This window comes from Eschscholzia californica, unplaced genomic scaffold (assembly GCF_041429995.1).
Source record: "Eschscholzia californica isolate CP2 unplaced genomic scaffold, dmEscCali1.0.p SCAF_3, whole genome shotgun sequence".
Classification (NCBI taxonomy): Eukaryota; Viridiplantae; Streptophyta; class Magnoliopsida; order Ranunculales; family Papaveraceae; genus Eschscholzia; species Eschscholzia californica.
The window spans coordinates 44,025,792-44,043,929 of NW_028238420.1; the positions used below are offsets into that span (position 1 = coordinate 44,025,792).

Here is an 18,138-nt window from a genome sequence, read left to right on the forward strand (position 1 = left end):
TCCCCTTCGCCGGAATTATAGTGAGATGAGAGAGAGAGAAATAAGAGAGAGAAATAAGAGAGAGAGAGAGAGAGAAATTAGAGAGAGAGAGAGAGATGGGAGTGAGAGAAAGAGAGAGATTGGTTAGAGAAAGATAAAAAAAAAAAAAAAAAAAATTGAAGGTCGCCGGAAAATTTGGCCGGCCGGCGACCTTCATCGGAGAAGATGATGAGGTGGCGGAATACATGATGTGGAGGAGAGAGAGGGAGAGATGAGGTGTTTTTAAATTTTTTTTATATGTATTCTATTTTGGCCCCCTAGTTTTTTCTAAAGTAGCTATAAGTTTTTGGAAATTGACCCAAATTCAAAAGGGGGTCAATTTTGAATTTTGAAATCATTCTTATAAGAAGGGTAAATATGGAAACAAAAAGATTAACCTTAAAAGTTGACTGACGGTGTTAAGAAAAGGGGGCCATATTTGAATTTACGAAAAAAATGGGGTCATAAAGGAAGCTGGTCACAAAGTAGGGGGCCATATAGGAATTAACTCTTTTTTATGTTATCTTGGTCCTCTTGGATATAATTTTGTACATCATAAATGACCAAATTGCCCTTCAAACTGGAAAAGAAAAACAAAAACAAAATCAGTACATAAGAATCACAGAAAAAACGAGAGGAGAAGAAAGAAGAAGAAAAATGGCAGCCATATCTTTGGCCTGTTTATCCATTACACACCCAGAAATCTCATCATCATCAACAACAAAAACAAAATCAGTACATAAGAATCACAGAAAACCCAATTCATCTTTATTTCCGTCATTACACAAAACGAAGAGATCAATCATAGTTTCAGTTGCAGGAAATTCTTCAGAATCATCAACTCCATTACCCATACCAGAAAAACCAGAAATTGAGTTTCAGTTCATAGGAGTAAGAACTGTTCTTTCTTCTTTGGTTCTCAATTTTCATTTTTGATTTCTATTTATGATTGGAATTGGGTTTATATGATTTGAGGGTTAAAGCCAAAAGCAGGAGATCCAGTTTTGAAAGCTTCTGCAATTAGTGGAGAGAAGCTAATGAGAGATATCATGGTTGATAATAAGATTGAACTTTATGCTGCTTATGTATGTACAATTACTACTTAAGAGTTTGATTTTAGAGTCTTAATGATTGATTGGTGAGACAATTTTGTTCGTTTTATTTTAAGGTATTGAGCTTTTCAAACGTATTCGATTAGAGTATGTGGTCAGGAAGATGTTACATTAGCTCCCGAGTCAAACTCTTAGGCCATGTTTGGCAAACGAGATAGGAATGTGATTACCAGAATTTGCATTCCATAATGGTGTTTAGTGCGCGGAAGAGTGATTACCATTCCCTTGGAATTGTTAATTAAATAGTCTACGAACAAAATCATCTCTCTACCAATCAAATTCCTGATTAAACCAAACAACACAGTACGAAATCTCCCACATTTCGGAGTTCTATTCGCGGTAATTGCAATCTCCCACATTTTGGAGTTCTATCAGCGGTAATTGCATTCAATTCTCACGCGCCAAACATGGTCTGAGGGATGAAACTATTTCTATTTTAGGAATAGTCTCTAGTGTTTCATCTGATAATGAAGATCAGCCCAAAATTTGTTCAAACGCACATTTTAGCCCTCAACTTTATTCAACTTCTTCAAAAGGGTGCACACACACTACTGAGTCTGATATAACAAATTGTTGAAAGTAGTCTAAAACAGGGAATTTGTATCTGTTTTGTAGGGAAAGTTGATGAATTGTGGGGGTGGTGGAAGCTGTGGAACTTGCATTGTAGAGGTAAAAACTATGAACATTTCTCATTTTCTCTAATTAAGAACTAGTAGATAAAGAATGTACTGTGCACACATTAATCCACAACCCATGTTAGATAAAGATCAAGAAATTTACAACGTATATTTTGTTTTCGGACGATGGAGTCTTATAGACTCGGAAATCTATATTTCATGTCTCACTGCAGATTATTGATGGAAATGATCTTCTAAATGAAAGAACAAACACAGAACTTCGGTATCTAAAGAAAGTATGTACTTGGTTTAAACTCATTATCGTTTTCGGGAGCTTCCTTTTTCTCTCATCTCTCATGCTCATGTATGTACATGTTCTTTCCATTATTACAGAAACCTGAATCTTGGAGGTTAGCTTGTCAAACTATAGTTGGAGATAAACAGAATTCTGGCAAGGTAAGAATAAACTCGTACAATCAAACTTGTTGAGTTTTTACAGGAGAATACCTAAATATAGTAGATTCATCTAATGAAACTGTCTCACTAAAACTGGTTTCAGGTTGTCGTTCGGCGATTACCTCAGTGGAAGAAATGATAATCCTCAACCATTTCAGTTTTTCATAGAAGTGAAGAATGCAGATTCATCTTTATCGCTCACTGCAAAGAAAAACCACCAAACAAAATCGAAGTTAGCTTGGGACTCTTATTTGAGAGGATTACAATGAATAATATATGTAAAAACCCATAGCCCAGTGTCAATTTTCGCCCGTAAAGAGAGAACTGGTTTCTTCAACTTATGCCCTAAACATTAATAATCAAAATCATGAGCATTCTCGTTAGGGTTTCATAATGTTTCAAGAGCTCAAATAAGAGCTTCCCTGCAAATTCCATAGATTAATTACTAAAATCAGGCAGCATAACCTCTGAAATAACCCTGACATTCAATACAAGAGCTTTTGAATTGCAGAAGAGATGATTTCATTATAAATACTGGAAATACAGAAGAGTAGACGAATTTATACTTCAATAAACGATAATCTAAGACGTAATTCCTGCTAGGTATTTATTTAATGGACATTTAGAACTGTTACTAATTTTTAATCCGTATCTTGTGGAAATGATCACTATTGAGTCCTACTTGGTTGAACAAGCCAGACAAAGGACAGATTAATCGATCTAAGAATCATAGACACGTCTGGGTTCTGACCACTGATTTTTTTATTCACTGTATCATCCCATTTGTCACCAGCTCTTCCAACCCTTTCCTCAACCTTAAAGCTGCAACTTCACAATCTGCCTCTTTTAACCCACCGAAGGAGACACGGATGCACCCAGGGCCACCACAAGCATTTCCAGGAATTACGACTACTCCATGCCTCTTGGCAAGCCAATGGGTAACCTCAAAGTCGTCTTGATATTTATCTGGAAGTTTTGCCCAAAGGTAGATTGCACCTTCTCCGCCTTTCACTGATCCCTGTCCAAGGGGTGATAATGCCTCAGTTAGGATGTCTCTGTTCTTGAGGAGACCTTTCACCTGTTCGATGACCCATTCGCGCCCTGCTTCTAAGGAATATAAGGCCAGGTGTTGTGAGATTATCGGAGCACAAATCGGTATGTTATCCTGGATTTTGAGGAGTTGAGCTCCAAGGCCTTCTACCTCTGATGAATATGCTATCTGCGTACAAGATTGAAAAGATCGTCCAAATTTAGGAAGATAAATAAAATGAAAAAAAAAATGAAGTCAAGATCTACTAAAAGAGTTGATGGCTATGTCAAGGCGATTGGTCCTTATTAGTCTCCCAAAACAAATCAATTTTTTTTAATCCCCATACCCTCCATGGACGGAGAGAAAGTTTTATTAGTAGCTAAATTATGTACTTATTCAAAAACAAAAACTAAAGTCCACTTTCGAAGTGACGGAAATAATGTTCTTACATATCCAACACGCCATCCCATCATTCCATAGGCTTTTGAGAAGGAAAAGATATTGATTACATGGTCACCCTCTATACATGAATGTTTCAATCCATCATACATGAAGTACCTGCAGCCATGAACTCAAGGTGATCTTCATCATCAACAAGACAACAAACGAACAGTTTAGCTTTCAATTCATATTACAAGTATTGTAAACCAATACTTGAGAACACTATAACGATGATTAATCATCTCTTTCTGCAACTAAGGAAACTCAATCACAATTATTACTATCGCCAAGAACATGTTTAAAGCAAATTTGGTTATGTGAATGTCTGCTTACTCGTAAGTGTTATCTACGACAAGCCAAGAGCCAGCTCTTTCGCATAGATCTGAAATTCGCTAGATAAAAAAAGAAATCCACCAATTAAGAGAGTTGACAAGTTGAATCAAGAAAGCTAAATGTTTCTTTCAACTACTTGTTTCACTGCTGTTTATTACATATTATTGGCTAAGGCCAGAGAAGTTACCTTGAGAAGAGGCTTTGGTATGTAGGTCCCAGAAGGGTTGCCAGGATTTACGACATTAACAAACTTCGGGACAGGTTTACTGGATAGAACCTTTTCTAACCAATCTACATAAACCACCACAATATTATTGTCTGTGAGAATAGTCTCACAAGGAAGAGGGGTGATCTAGTGACCACAAATATAATGTCTAGGTCCTCTTCACTCATTGCCAATTGGTTTTGAGTTGGATAACCACAAACTTAACATAGTATCAGAGCTAGACCCACATGTGATATGTTCAAAAGGCACATGTGTTCCGCGTCACCCGAACAGAAGAAAAAAAATCGTGTTCGGCTAAAAAAGTGGCACACGTGAAGGGGCCTGTGAGAATAGTGATACATGAGAGAACGGTGATCTGGTTACTATGAATATGTCTAGGTCCTCTACACTCACTGTCAATTGGTTTGGAGTTGGATCACCACAAACTTAACAATGTCAACTAGATAAGCAGACTGAATCCTTCTAATTGAAGTAACGGGTAACGTGGGTGGGGATGCTGACCAATTGGGTTTAGGGAGTTAGCTTGTTAGCACCTCTGTGTGTAAGATAAAGACAATAGCGATCTAAAGTTTTAAACAGCAATGGAACTCTACAAATTTCCGTGGAAGATGGATAAAAGGGAAACAAGTCTTGTACCCATGCCAAGTGAAACGATAAATAAGAAAGGAATACTAAAACCTGCATCAGGCTGAAGAGTTTTGGGATTTCCAGGTCCGACCAGTATGTTAGTGACTCCAGCCATCTGGAAGGACATATATGAGTTGAAGTAATATGGTGCAAACATAACTACAGAATCCCCAGCATCACACAGAGCAAGCACCAGATTCACAAAAGCCTGAGAATCAGATGCACATATCTTAGTGAAATTCATGAGTTCTGATACAGCAATATATTCAGAAATGAAATCTACAAAAAAAAAAAAGAAAAAAAAAAAAGATAATAGTGTCACAAGTTTAGGGTTTTAGACTAGAAGATTGAGTCATAACGTCGGGACTTTCATTATAAAACCTCCAATTATTATTCCTCTCAACGGCCAAGGCAAGTCCTACAGGAGCTACGAATTTTGTCTGTTGTTTATACAAGGCCAGGAATGGGAAAGGAACAATAAAAAGAAACATATTGTGAACCTCTTTTGGGACAAATAGAGTAGCTACTGAATTACCAATCTCAGATAATTGCATTATAATCAACTGATCTGTGATTTACTCTCTCTATGTTATAAGAGATGTGTAAGATATCCAACCCATTGGAGATCCAAACTCAAAATAAGGTCCATGAGTTCATGTCAACCCGATACCGAGATATTCTAACCTGATCAGAGATACAACAGCATGGGCAATTTTGGTGTCAAACATGGACATAGAACCTAAAACTAGAATTTGGACACGCATAGAGTTGCATGAAAATACCATCAAACCAAATATGTGTATAAGAGAAACAGAGAAGTTAAGGCAGATACCTGATTCGCACCAGCTGTAATCATTACTGAAGACTTGTACAGCTTATTTTCCTGCTGTAACTGTAGATGCAGGAAACAACAATTTAAAGAGGATACACAAATCTAACATCACAGATTTTCCATCAGAATTCTTAAGACGTTTTATGCTTTCCATCTAAAATAATTTTAAAACCTTCATTTTGCATACACCGATAAAGGATGTCACAACATAAGTTCTTGGAACAAGTATATCACTACAACAAAAAATTGTCATCACTTGTATTTCAATTTTCTAATGGTTTTCTCATTTTTTTATCGTGATCAACTGTTAGGCTAGGACAGCATATTTTCGGCAGATACTTGGAAAGTAGAAGATTATTTTTCTTTGGGTAGCAACATGTATCCAGCGGAGATATTAAAGCTTGAATCTTGCTGTTCCCAAAAAAAGTTCTTTTGGAAACCACAAATACCCATCCATAAAATGAATTCATTACTGTTAACCTAAGCAGACGTGATTGCATATGGTGGGTCAAGTGATGTATCAAAGCAAAACCAGTGGTTGATGCTAATAGAAATTAGGTTCTTACTGTTATTGTCATTTCGTTTACTAAATTCTTAGGACTCACCTTGATGCTAACTCGTATGTGACATATTTGATCAATATATAGAACTAGTACCCTGAAAATCTGCAGTTAAATGAATACCTTTTTAACCAATGCCTCCCGAAGCTCTGGTAGACCTTCATCACCACCATAACGACTAGTGAAAGGTTCATCTACAATTGTTTTAACCTTCTCCAGAGCCTTTTCAGGTGGCTTCCAGTAAACAACTCCCTGCAACAGTGCAGCAACACCAACACCATGAAAGAATGAATATTACCAATGAGGTTGAAAAAAAGTTGTTTCTTCAGATTTCGAGGTTTCCTGTGCTCTATGCATATTTATGATGCCATCCCGGATTAATGAATAATCTTATTACTACTAGGATTTTTAGAGTGGTGTCTGTCTGAATTTGACTCGTCTGGATCTGAAGCGTCTGACTCAAACACCGGCGCAAATTTAGGGGTGGGCGACGGTTGGTTACTAACCAAATTTTCCTCAACCAAAAAACACCAAACAAGCCTTCACTTCATTTGGTTCGGTTGAGTTTAGTTTGGTTTGGCTTGCTTCAGTTAATTGGTTTAACTGATTGCAAAATTTTACCTTTTCCATCGCATTAAATTAAATTTATCCATATAAACATGGTCAAATTGCATTTTTCATTCCTTCACAATAAATATCATCTTTATATAAAATCACATGATAATATAACTTGGGAATAAGATATGAAATTCGCCACATAATCTTTGTTATGGACTAATAAGTATATAATTTTGTTATGGACATCACGAGCCAGATAAAAACAAACATTTTAACATCTGACTCAAACTCGTGTCAAATCAGACTTCAATTCCAACTCAGAAGAAACTAAACACTATTTCTACTCTGCTAGGATCCACACAATTCTCTACTACTTATCAGACCCTAAATTTTCCCAGTTTGTGTCTTTATGATCAATTGGGCTAAAGCCTCTAAAAGCTAAAATCCCAGTTTTCATAGAAACCTTCTAAACTATGCTCTCAGATTTTAGTAGGAACTAAACCCTCTCAAACTACAAACTATTCATAATTGAAAATTAAAGATGAGAAGGAAAATTTGAACTGCTATAATTAACATGCCTGAGCAAGCGAAACAGCATCTTTAACTCCTCGAAGAATTTCTTGTATCTGCACAAATTTCATACCTTAAGTTAATTTCCTAAACTGGATTCTCCCTAAAAAGTTCACTTTTTGATGGAAATTGTCTCAAAAGAAATCTAATTCAATTCAGTACCTGAACCATAACGGGTGATTCCGTTTCCAAAGCTCTCCTAGCAAGCTTCCCATACGTCCCCATCTTCTTCTTCTTCTTCTTCTTCTTCTTCTTCTTCTTCTTCTTCTTTCTCTATCTAAAGTCTAAACCAGACAGCTTTTCAGAATGAATAGTGATTTTTGAGGTCGGCACTATAGGAGGCACAGAAGGCTTGCCTATTTGCATGTAAGATTCTACTAGTAACAAAATGTTTTTGACAGGAAAACACCAGCTAATGCTAAAAACTTTTATCCGTACATACATGGGGGTGAAAATGGTTCCGGATGGGCGTCTCATGAATAAATATCCATCTGGTTAGGACCGAACAGACACACTTGTTTGTTCGAACAACACGATGAATTGGACCAACATTTTGGGGTTCTCTTCTACGAATAACATCAGGTTTGGGAGGAATGGACACAACTCACACTTGTGTGTTCGGACAACAAGATGATTCAACGGGTATTTTAGAAGTTCCGTTCGTAAAAGTGTTTGTTCGTATGATGCCTACACATGGAGTCAAAATTTTGAATTTTTAGAACTTTGGACAAACAATTTGGTAGCTACTCTTCACATTTTCACGAATACCTTAAGTAATGACTTGGTACAGAATAAATAGATAAAAAGTAGATTGAAATCAAGCTGAGTGTTGACATGCAAAGAGCAGGACCAAGTTGGACACAAACCCTAATACTAACAAAAAAAAACTAGTTTGTGTATGTCGGCTGAAGAGGATGCAGGTTTTGCCCAACTCGGTTACTGGGCGCCCACAGATCCTTCGGACGCAGGTATCTCGCGGGCGAAAACCTACCCATGCCCGTAGAGAAAGTTGTATCATTTGGTCTGTCATGAAGGTGGAGTTCACGAACGGATATCCATCCTTTACATATAGGTAGAAGAGAGAGATAGGAGATGATCATGGGGGTTCTCAAGGTTATGGATCTTGGTGGTGGTGGTAGTAGTGTTGCTGCTGATGGGGATGTTGGTGGAGATAAATTCCCAAATAACTCTTACCATTTGACTAAATCGAACATTTAACCCACATATTTTAATCGATATACTGTTTGATCTCATTGTGGAGTTATCTTTTTCTCTTTAAATTTTTGCTTCGCGTGTCCCTCTCTCTTTTCCTCTTGTATATTTCCACCTGATAAAAGAAAATGACGAGACAATACAGAAATTAGAAAATGACAAAATGCAAAGCGATGAAAACAAAAAGGTAATCTAACATAATAGTGATAATTGATAGTTACGTCAAATGATATATTAATAAAATAATGGTCAAACAGTCTTTTAGTCTAAAGAAACACTAACATATGAGGTGGCCAAATATTGTTGTACATTTGAGTACACAAATTTATAGAATAAGGGAAAGTTACAAGTATGTATCAAATAAAATTATCTTCTATATAAGGAGCATGGACTTCAATGTAAATAGGTAAGACATCTCTTCGCTAATATTTTGAATTCTTTCACTATCTAATTCTAAGTAAAGATGTTTTAACGTGATTCTACTGTGCAATTGTTATCTTTCCGCAACAACAAAATTTCAATCATGAACTCCACAAGGAAAGTGACGCATAAATTATCACACAACACCTATTTGAAAGTGGACTTCACAACTATATAATTGTGATTGTCAATAGTGAATTGTCATGTCTATACTTTTAGAATCTCATTTAATTACCAATTACCAAAAAATGAGAGTAAAAATCTGTCATAAAGTTGGAGATCATATGCAATTCCAAATCCCTTTTATATCTCATGATTCCCATCAAAATTGGGGTGGACTCTTTGAAATTTTCAGATCAAGCTTAGTGGATTATAGTAGGAACTTTCATAAACCGTTTTAAAATATTAAATACCCACTTCCCTCCAATCTCAATTTAAATTATCCATAAATGACAGGAATACCCTACACTTATGAATATTTAAATTGAATTGTAGTTTTTTTTTGTTGAAACAAATTGAATTATAGTTGTATATATAAGTAACCTTAAGGTCAAAGTTTGTCAATTTCGGAGTATAACAAAGTCTATTTTATAAAGTAAAGAAATTCTATTAGGTCGAAGTTGAAGAGTGACTACCGCTCAAAAGTTGATATGACCAGTTTCCAGCGGTCATGGTGTTTTTGTTTCCACATTTCCTGACCGATGAAGCCGATCATATCAGTTTTCAGTATGTAGTCGGCTCTCATTTTGGGGCCAAACATTTATGTATAAAATAAATCTACATAATGCATCCCACCCTGCCCCTTAAACCATCTATGTATCTCAAGGAAATATAGGGTGAGATTGCTGAAGGTGGTCTAAGTGACTGTCTTAGAGTTGGTTGGTCTAGCATTGTCATTATGTATACATCCTAGTGTTAGGGTTTAAATTTAGATAAATTTAACTAAATCATGAGACTAGGAGTAAAGATAGTCTAGATCCCGAACAAGTAGGAAACACACAAGTTCATCATTGACCAATTTGACACACCAACCAAGCAGTCTAAAAAAATTGAGTTGGATGAGTTTTTATTTTATTTTAGGTTAATTGCAATTTGGTCCTAAAAATGTAAGAACTAGAAATTTTGGCCCCTATGTTTGTCCAACATACTAAATTGACCCCTAATACCATATTTTCGTTAGTGTTGCCGACAAACATCCGATGATCATGGCGACGACCTCCAAAATTATCTTTTTTTAACTCTCTTGTTGTTCTTCCTTTCATAACCCCAACCACCAGGTCCGCCACTCCAGTACGACCATTTTTCTCTTTACTTATCTGTACTTGTTATTCATTTCATCATCACCACCACCACCGCCACTTTATTGGGGTTTCTTCAATTGAATGTGTGAGAGATAGAGAAAAAGAACAAAGTTCTTTTTTTTTTTAAATAGTTATGGTTGTTTGTCGAACCTTTCCGTAAACACTTCCTGCAAGTAACAAAGAAGAAAAATATAGAAGGAAAACTTTTAAAGTAGGGGTTAAAAGAAAGAAAAGATAAACCACTAACTTTAACGGATGGAAATATGGTTTTGGAGGTCGAATAAGGACCAACCAATTTTTCAGTGGGTGGAAATTGAAATCAACCCTTTTGTTTATTTTTATCTCACTCGTGTGACGGTGTTAGCATCGAAATGAGATAAACATTTTAATGGGTTTGTGTTTCAAATATGTTTGAAATCGAATTTAGTGACTGTAAATATTCAAGCGGTACCACTGAATGCTCGAATATATTTATATGTAAGATTAACTCATGTCCCTGCATTGTTATTTGACTTCTATCTCGATAATCCACAGTTTATTATCAAACTTGCAAAATATAATGCTGCCACAATTTTTTTATTTGTTAACTACGTATCAAATATAATTACTAATATATAACAAAATACGAATAAGGTAACTTACTCCAATCAAAATGCAACCAAAATATTTGAGATGATTTATAATCGAACCAAACAAGATCATACACAGACAATCTTACGCACACGTGCTTAACCATTCGATTTTTTTCTTCAAATCTCGAGAACGACTGAAAAAGAATCTTATCAAATCAGCCGATCAAAGAGTCACAAGCAAACCACGTACGGTTGTACAAACCATTACGTATGCACATTGTACTTATTACCATATAAATAATCATTTAAATTTGTTTTAATTATTATTAGAAATTCTTAATTGTTTTGTAATTTTTTAATTTTTGAAGTTTAAACTTTGAATAGTATAGTTATCCCGCTCAGCCAGGGCACAGCCTATTTCAAGGAAAGTTTGTCACACACCATCCGTCTTTGCATTCACTCATTGGTGGTGTGCACAGTTTCTATCTCTTCCCCCCTTTTCTTTTTTTTACTTTCACTTTCTCTCTCTAAATTTCTTCTTCTTCTTGTATGCTTATAAATATAAAACCCTACTTACTCTGTTCTTCGGTGACGCCAATAACAGTCTCGGAGTTCAAAAATCAGAGTAAGGTTAGAAGTTCATCCTCAATTTAACTTATTTATCTCTTTATCTTTTGAATTTTATTATTTTTTTTGATATTTTTTTTAATCGATTAGGGTTTTGTGGATTTATTAGAGCTTTTGAAATCCATCAGTTTTAAGAACATAGATCTATTGTGGAGATAGTTTTGATCTCTACATTTGTTCTTTTGATGCCTTCAGCTCAATTTTTGCATGTTTTTTTTTAATCAACTCTTTCTACTCATCTATCTCTAGCTGTGGGTTAATTCTTGTTTGTGATTGAGCTATTGCTAGGCATTTGATGATTTAACCTTTACTAAATTTTGGGTAGATAGTTTAAAAGAAGAGGGGAAGTTGGAATTCTCTTTATTAGAGGTGTTGTTTGATTTTTGTAATTTGTTGGATATTTGTATCATTAGGTATTTAGGTGAATCTTATATACTAGATATTAGAATTGGGTATTTGATTTTAGTGTTTGCCCTTTGAATTTTATGAAAATGTCTTTTTCCTTGTTTTTTCCTTTCCCTTCTTTGATTTTAGTTAGAAGACTCTGAAGCCACAACTTTCTGAGACTTATTTAGGTTTATAGTGGATAAGTATCAGTTGTTGAGAATGGTGGATCTATTGTTGTAAATTTTCATTTTAATCTGATCATCAATATAATCCTATTTATATGTGAATATGGTCTCTACATAATATTGTACAAATCAAACTCAAGAAAGCTTCTAGCATACCATCTATTGTTGCGGTGTTGAATAGCAACCACAATCGTGTTCGGAGAAATGTGTGTGTAAAAAGTGTAAGAGAATAAGTAACTAATAAAAAGTATATATGAATGAATGACAGGAGTAGCTTGAATAGGAGGTAAGTGAAGTGTACAGTCTGTATAACATGGATTCATGAACAAACTGGTGAGAAGGGGTTCTTTAGTTCATGATCATGGTTCTTGAAGGGCATTAGGACAGTAGAGATGAATTTACTTCAAGTGGTAACTAGTAAAGGAACACGATCGAAAACTAATTCAAAATACGAGCTTTAATATAATGTTAAAGGTGAAAGCAAGTTGTTTGTGTTCTTGAAATGGTAGGAGTGTGAAAAATCACCTCTCTTATCTGAACTGTGCATTTGTATTCCGGTTGGGTGAGAAAGAGGGCCATATATATCTGATATCATTTATCATGATGTTTATTCTGGTTTTGCCCGTTTTAGTTCATACATTTGAATGCCATTTGCTGAATTTGAGTCGTCTTCACTTGCTGCTGTTGTTGCTTTAAGTGTCAAAATATTTATTAAATTTCAAGTTTTCCTGTATATGCAGGTTTTATCTCTGTTGAACTCTTTGTAAAGCTTAAAAGGGTTTGAGTACTTTTACAAGGTTGACAAAAAAAAAATGAAGAGAGAAAACAGTCTTGCCGCTATTGCCGAAGAACCTCCTGTCAGAATAACAAGAGCTCGTGCTGCGGCAAACCGTGCATCTGGCTTGATTCTTCCCCCTAAGGCACCCACGAAACAGGATCAAGATGAGATACCACGCAGAAGTTGCAAAAGAGCTGCCTTAGATGCTCCTGTTGGTGCAAATCGTCAAAATAAAAGGAGGGCAGTGCTTAAGGATGTTACCAATGTTAGCTGTGATACTTCGTTCAGGAGCTGCATTAATGCATCTAAAATGCAGGTTTGTTAACTGCCAGTTAGTGGCCACGAAACTTAGAGTTTAGATGAAAATACAAAAGCAGTTGCTAAACTTTAGATTGCTGTTGCTTTAATCGCTTATGATCATTTCAGCACTAAAAGTGAACTAAACATTGAACTCATTGACTAGTGTGATGTCTCACTTGCTACACAATTCCTGAACTTGGAGATCAAATTCTGATCTCGGGAACTTTGTATTCTATGTTCCTCTTTCTTTTCTCATAATTCTTAGTTCCAGAAGCTTATTGTCTTGTTTGCACAAAATCTTATTCCTTTTTTGCCATCTCTATTTGTTTCAGAAGAATAACCGCAGTCAGGTCAAAGGGCGTCCGGTTAAGAAGGATTCAGAGGCGATTCTTGCCGTTTCCTTAGAAAATTTGCAGGTTCAAAAGGATACAGGAAAATTGATGTCTACAGAAACAGTGAAAACTGGCTTTTCTGAAGCACAAGATAGTATGTCATCAATGAATGTGGAAGAAAATGTTATGTCCCAGCAAAGTACAGGGAATGACCTAAGAGAGTGCACTTCAGCTAATCTCCGGCTCGAGGAACAGATTTCCAGAAGGGCCTCTCAACATCTGACCAGTTTCAGGAAAGGTGTGTATTTCGTCATTCTATTATGTGACGATTTGCTTTAACCAGAGATAAGATTAAGTGGCGTTATGAATCTGGACGCACCAAGCTTTTTAGTTGATAAATTTAGAGATTAGCGTTTACCACTTGTTTTTCATCACGTATTTTGGCAATAAACTATGTATAATATGAAACGTGTCTCTGCAAATGTTTCTCATAGGAGTTTAAGAAAAGACCTTTGAAGTCTAAATCTTGTTCCTATCGGTGCTGTTTCAGTTCTTACCCACCGGAAGTGAGACCCGTTACGATATAGGGTCTGGTACCATAATATGAGGATTCAATACGTAGACAGTGTAACCTAGCTGCAGTTTGGCATTGGATACTTTATGCTTGTGTACGCAACTACCCATTGCACACCAACAAATTATGTAATAAGTGGTGGTAGATATGAGAAGATTTTGCTGTTCGGTCTGTTTCTATTTAGCAGTTGTTGCCTATAGAAAAAGCAAGAACTCTTTTAGCTGAAGTGGTCTTATATACAATGTTTTTATGTTTAGGAATCCATAATCCCACACGCACTATGGTGCCAGCTCAAATGGGGGATAATGGGAATGATTTACTATAGTATTACATTCATAACTCCAGGAACGTGCTTGATTTTCTGTGAATAAATCTAAACTGCACGAAGAAGTTGTCGTACATCTGAATGTGACTATTTGTATGGTCAGCTCATTTTTCTGTAAAACACTATGTTCCTAACAGTATGTTCTGATTTGGATATTGCAGAGAAAAACTGTCTTTCCCAGAATGTGGAGCATGATCCCGACATTACAGATATTGATTGTGACGTTAAAAATCCTCTAATGTGCAGCCTCTATGCTCCTGATATCTATAGCAATTTGCGAGTTGCAGAGGTTTGTAAGCACAATATATCCCCCTTATTTCATAGGGAGTAGGGATAAACTATATTGATTTAACTTGTCCCTTTCTTAGATATAGCCTGATTTGCGGGTTGCAGAGGTACTGACTTATTCAAAATTTTATTTTCTCAGCTCATCCGAAGACCTAGTTCTGATTTTATGGAAACATTACAACGAGATATTACTGAAAGTATGCGAGAGATTCTGGTTGATTGGATCGTGGAGGTTAGTTTATAATACCAAAGCATGCATGGGTTCGTGTTATGGTGTAAACTCATCATGTGTATGCAATCCTTACAGGTTTTTTTCTTGCACACTTTGTTATATGGACGATCTTGGGATGTAGTGTACAGTAATTTCCCTTTATGAAATGGAGCAAATAGACAGTAGTGCCTCTTAGGCAATCCGAACGAGAGGGTCTAGCATCACATTTAGAAAGAACTGGCTGATAGTTCCTTGCTAGTGTGTTCTATTCATAGGGTCGTAGGGTAACATTGACGAGTTGGGACTGTTTAACAACGCACTAGTTTTGGCAGAACCAGATCCTGTTCCAATAAGACCTTATCTTCATAATCTATTTAAACTTTGAATACTTTGTTCTAGTTTTCGCACTCACCACTCTAATCTCGTGTCATTGCTAGGGTTGTAAGAAGTTTATACCTGTTTTTTTTTTAATTATGAAGTTCTTGCGGCTTTAAGAAGATAATTTTTTGTTTTTATCGTTGTAGAGGTATGATATAAGTTACTAATAGAGAAACAGTTATGTGCTTGCATGTGGTTACATGTGTAACTTAAAAACCATTTCCTGTTTTTTTACTTTTCACCATAGCTTTATGGGAAGACCCATACTTGATGCTAAAGGGTGTTCGCACAAACCATCTTTTCTGTTTCAGGTTTCCGAGGAATATAAGTTAGCTTCAGACACACTTTATCTCACTGTATATTTCATTGATCGGTTTCTCTCGCAAATTTACATAGAAAGACAACGTCTTCAACTGCTTGGGATTACTTGCATGCTCATTGCCTCGTAAGTTTTCCCTTTGTCATCAGATTCATAGTTCTTTTTCTGAAATTGGAAATCTCTAATATGTCATATAATTAAACATCGAATGTTCTAAATGAGATTTGAGAAAGGTCTAGGAGTTGGAACTTTACCTTTTCTTACTTCCAAATAAACAAAAGCACCACAATCAAACAAGGCAGTATTAAGGAATAAGGATACAGGCTCAAGGTAGATGGCATAGGCTTGGTGGATTTTGCCAAACATCAATTTGACTATAGTTTGTGCCTAAGAAGTAATCAGGACCAAACGGCTGATCCCCGGTCTGCGCCCAGCTGAGTAATCAGGCCAAGTTTTCACTTACACGGAGATACTATATAATTTTATGCATCTACAGAGTATGATTATTGACATTCTCGGGAATCTGCACGTTTAATGCACTGATGGTTATCTTACTTCCTTGTTTTCTGAAGAAAGTACGAAGAAATTTGTGCCCCTCGCGTGGAAGAGTTCTGCTTCATTACCGACAACACTTACACGAGAGCAGAGGTATGCAACTAAGCTTATTGCCGCTTGAATTATATTTTATCCTCAAACTCCTGCTTCGGTATGTCGACATATCCACTTTACTTACGTATTTTACCTTGGCAGGTACTGAAAATGGAGACTGAAGTGCTGAACTACTTAAACTTTCAACTATCAGAACCAACAGTTAGAACTTTTCTCAGGTAAAAACTAACAAATTTCAGTCCCCCTAAATTTTTTTCTCTCAGTGGTGCGTAAGTGACTGATCCATACGTTTTCTTGACCACAATTTTCAGGAGATTTCTTCTAGCGGCACATGCTTCCTATAAGGTATTATAGTTACTTAAAACCGTACCAACATGAAACAAGCAAGACTTATGCCTTATATCTGAACAGTTCTCTTACGTTATTTACTCGTATTTGCAGGTTCCAAGTACTGAGTTGGATTTCTTGGCATATTATTTAGCCGAATTAACTTTGCTTGATTACGGGTTCTTGAAGTTCCTTCCTTCTCTCATTGCGGCATCTGCAGTATTTCTTGCGAGATGGACTTTAGATCAATCAAGCTACCCATGGGTTAGTACTCTCTTTCAGATGTCTTATTTCCTTCGCTTTTCTTTTATATGTCAAACCCACATTCTAATCGAATTTGCAATTTTTTCTTTTCTTTTTGGAGCAGAGCTCAACTCTAGAACACTATACAAATTATAAAGCATCAGATATGAAAGCAACAGTTCTAGCATTACAAGATTTGCAACTCAATACCAGTTGTTGCCCTTTAAATGCTATACGTGAAAAGTATAAACAACAAAAGGTAACAAAAAATAGAAATTCAGCATTCAAGTTGAACTTAGGTAGTGGATTTTTGCTTTTCTAAGAACTGAAATCTGACTCTGAGGTCTGAAATGACTTGAGTAAGATTTCAGAACGTTTGTTTTTGCCTAACTCGTCTGAATGGTTAAGTTGGATTATTTTCGGTTCCATTTGAGTCAAGACTTTTCAGATTCAGACAAGTCATATTATGCGAAAAAACTAACACCACCTTATAAATTATCAATTTATTTGAAGGCATTCGCGTCCTAGAAACACTTCTAAAACACAATCTGTTTTTGTTTGGACAGTTCAAGTTTGTGGCTACTTTGACATCACCAAGAACACTGGAAAAGCTCTTCTAAGTTCTTAAGATCAAGCACAGGACTTCTCCATTCTGTCGAAGACCCATATCGTTATCAGTAGAAGTCATCTATTGCATATCACTATGTTTCGATACCGAATCTTCACATTTCATTCGTTTGTTCTCTCACCTCCTGTGTTATGGTGTTGTTGTTAGCCTCTTTGATCAGTCGTTTGATCGATCTTTTTTGGGTTCTGGCTCTCACAGACCTATTGAGTTTGTAATTTTCGAGTTATAAGTGAGTGGGGGTGTAAGTTATGAAATTTAATGGCTTAAAAACACACTGATTTGTCTCAAGATATCTCATCTTTGTAAAGAAATCTCAATAGAATCGGATCAATTTTTTTGGGTCTGTATTAAGGATTGTAATTAGTTGAAGGTAATTTTTCTCTCTCGCTCAGATCGCTATTCCTATTTCTCTATAGGTTGTGTTTAATTACATTTGTTCTGTGGAAACAGTTGGATTCTAAAGAAATAGCCTAGTTATATTCTTGATTGACTGCAGTTTTATGTATATAAAAGTGTGAGCCCATTAGTTTAAGATTTCAACTAAAATGTAGTTTAAACGATTTCATTCGATACAATTCTTATCCTCCACCAATACTTCTACTAAACATTTCGTTGTTATCAAACACATAGTTATACAGTTATACATACGAATGAAAGAAGAATGTTAAAAGTTGGACCTTTTAGCTACTTCCATGAAAGAGGAATGTTAAAGTCGGACTTCTTTAGCTACTTCCATGAACGA

At 35.9% G+C, this 18,138-nt stretch overlaps 3 protein-coding genes across 4 annotated transcripts; 2 read left to right on the forward strand and 1 right to left on the reverse strand.

Moving 5' to 3' along the window:
* Positions 1-630: 630 nt before the first annotated feature.
* Positions 631-2,586, forward strand: LOC147550662 (2Fe-2S ferredoxin-like superfamily protein). Its single transcript, XM_086665656.1, has 6 exons — positions 631-909; positions 1,002-1,103; positions 1,746-1,799; positions 1,981-2,043; positions 2,141-2,203; positions 2,307-2,586. Exons 1-6 carry the CDS (start codon positions 676-678, stop codon positions 2,340-2,342), a joined length of 552 nt encoding a protein of 183 aa, XP_086521782.1. The 5' UTR covers positions 631-675; the 3' UTR covers positions 2,343-2,586.
* Positions 2,587-2,708: 122 nt separating this feature from the next.
* LOC147550663 (aromatic aminotransferase ISS1-like) lies at positions 2,709-8,225 on the reverse strand. Of its 2 annotated transcripts, XM_086665654.1 has the most exons (9): positions 7,543-8,225; positions 7,389-7,436; positions 6,376-6,504; positions 5,693-5,752; positions 4,912-5,068; positions 4,195-4,298; positions 4,008-4,066; positions 3,683-3,791; positions 2,709-3,422 (listed from the first exon to the last, which is right to left on the reverse strand). In XM_086665654.1, exons 1-9 carry the CDS (start codon positions 7,603-7,605, stop codon positions 2,970-2,972), a joined length of 1,182 nt encoding a protein of 393 aa, XP_086521780.1. In that variant the 5' UTR covers positions 7,606-8,225; the 3' UTR covers positions 2,709-2,969. The 2 variants fall into 2 exon arrangements, with proteins under 2 accessions (XP_086521780.1, XP_086521781.1); XM_086665655.1 differs by lacking the exon at positions 4,195-4,298 and having other exon boundaries at positions 4,008-4,056; positions 7,543-8,142.
* A 3,081-nt stretch (positions 8,226-11,306) lies between these two features.
* LOC147550664 (cyclin-A2-2-like) lies at positions 11,307-17,787 on the forward strand. The gene is made up of 12 exons (XM_086665657.1): positions 11,307-11,515; positions 12,825-13,178; positions 13,495-13,792; positions 14,555-14,682; positions 14,821-14,913; positions 15,582-15,715; positions 16,162-16,237; positions 16,340-16,416; positions 16,510-16,543; positions 16,640-16,789; positions 16,893-17,027; positions 17,335-17,787. Exons 2-12 carry the CDS (start codon positions 12,897-12,899, stop codon positions 17,386-17,388), a joined length of 1,461 nt encoding a protein of 486 aa, XP_086521783.1. The 5' UTR covers positions 11,307-11,515; positions 12,825-12,896; the 3' UTR covers positions 17,389-17,787.
* Positions 17,788-18,138: the final 351 nt, after the last annotated feature.

What these genes read in the sequence shown, in the direction of transcription:
- LOC147550664 (XM_086665657.1), top strand. Translation starts at nt 12,897, where the DNA reads ATGAAGAGAGAAAACAGTCTTGCCGCTATTGCCGAAGAACCTCCTGTC. An exon ending in TCTGACCAGTTTCAGGAAAG is followed by an intron (nt 13,793 to 14,554) that starts GTGTGTATTTCG and finishes TGGATATTGCAG; the next exon opens with AGAAAAACTGTCTTTCCCAG. An exon ending in TGGTTGATTGGATCGTGGAG is followed by an intron (nt 14,914 to 15,581) that starts GTTAGTTTATAA and finishes TTTCTGTTTCAG; the next exon opens with GTTTCCGAGGAATATAAGTT.
- LOC147550662 (XM_086665656.1), top strand. Translation starts at nt 676, where the DNA reads ATGGCAGCCATATCTTTGGCCTGTTTATCCATTACACACCCAGAAATC. An exon ending in GTGGAACTTGCATTGTAGAG is followed by an intron (nt 1,800 to 1,980) that starts GTAAAAACTATG and finishes GTCTCACTGCAG; the next exon opens with ATTATTGATGGAAATGATCT. An exon ending in ATAAACAGAATTCTGGCAAG is followed by an intron (nt 2,204 to 2,306) that starts GTAAGAATAAAC and finishes AACTGGTTTCAG; the next exon opens with GTTGTCGTTCGGCGATTACC.
- LOC147550663 (XM_086665654.1), bottom strand. Translation starts at nt 7,605, where the DNA reads ATGGGGACGTATGGGAAGCTTGCTAGGAGAGCTTTGGAAACGGAATCA. An exon ending in TACCAAAGCCTCTTCTCAAG is followed by an intron (nt 4,067 to 4,194) that starts GTAACTTCTCTG and finishes TTTTTTATCTAG; the next exon opens with CGAATTTCAGATCTATGCGA. An exon ending in TGGGATGGCGTGTTGGATAT is followed by an intron (nt 3,423 to 3,682) that starts GTAAGAACATTA and finishes TCTTGTACGCAG; the next exon opens with ATAGCATATTCATCAGAGGT.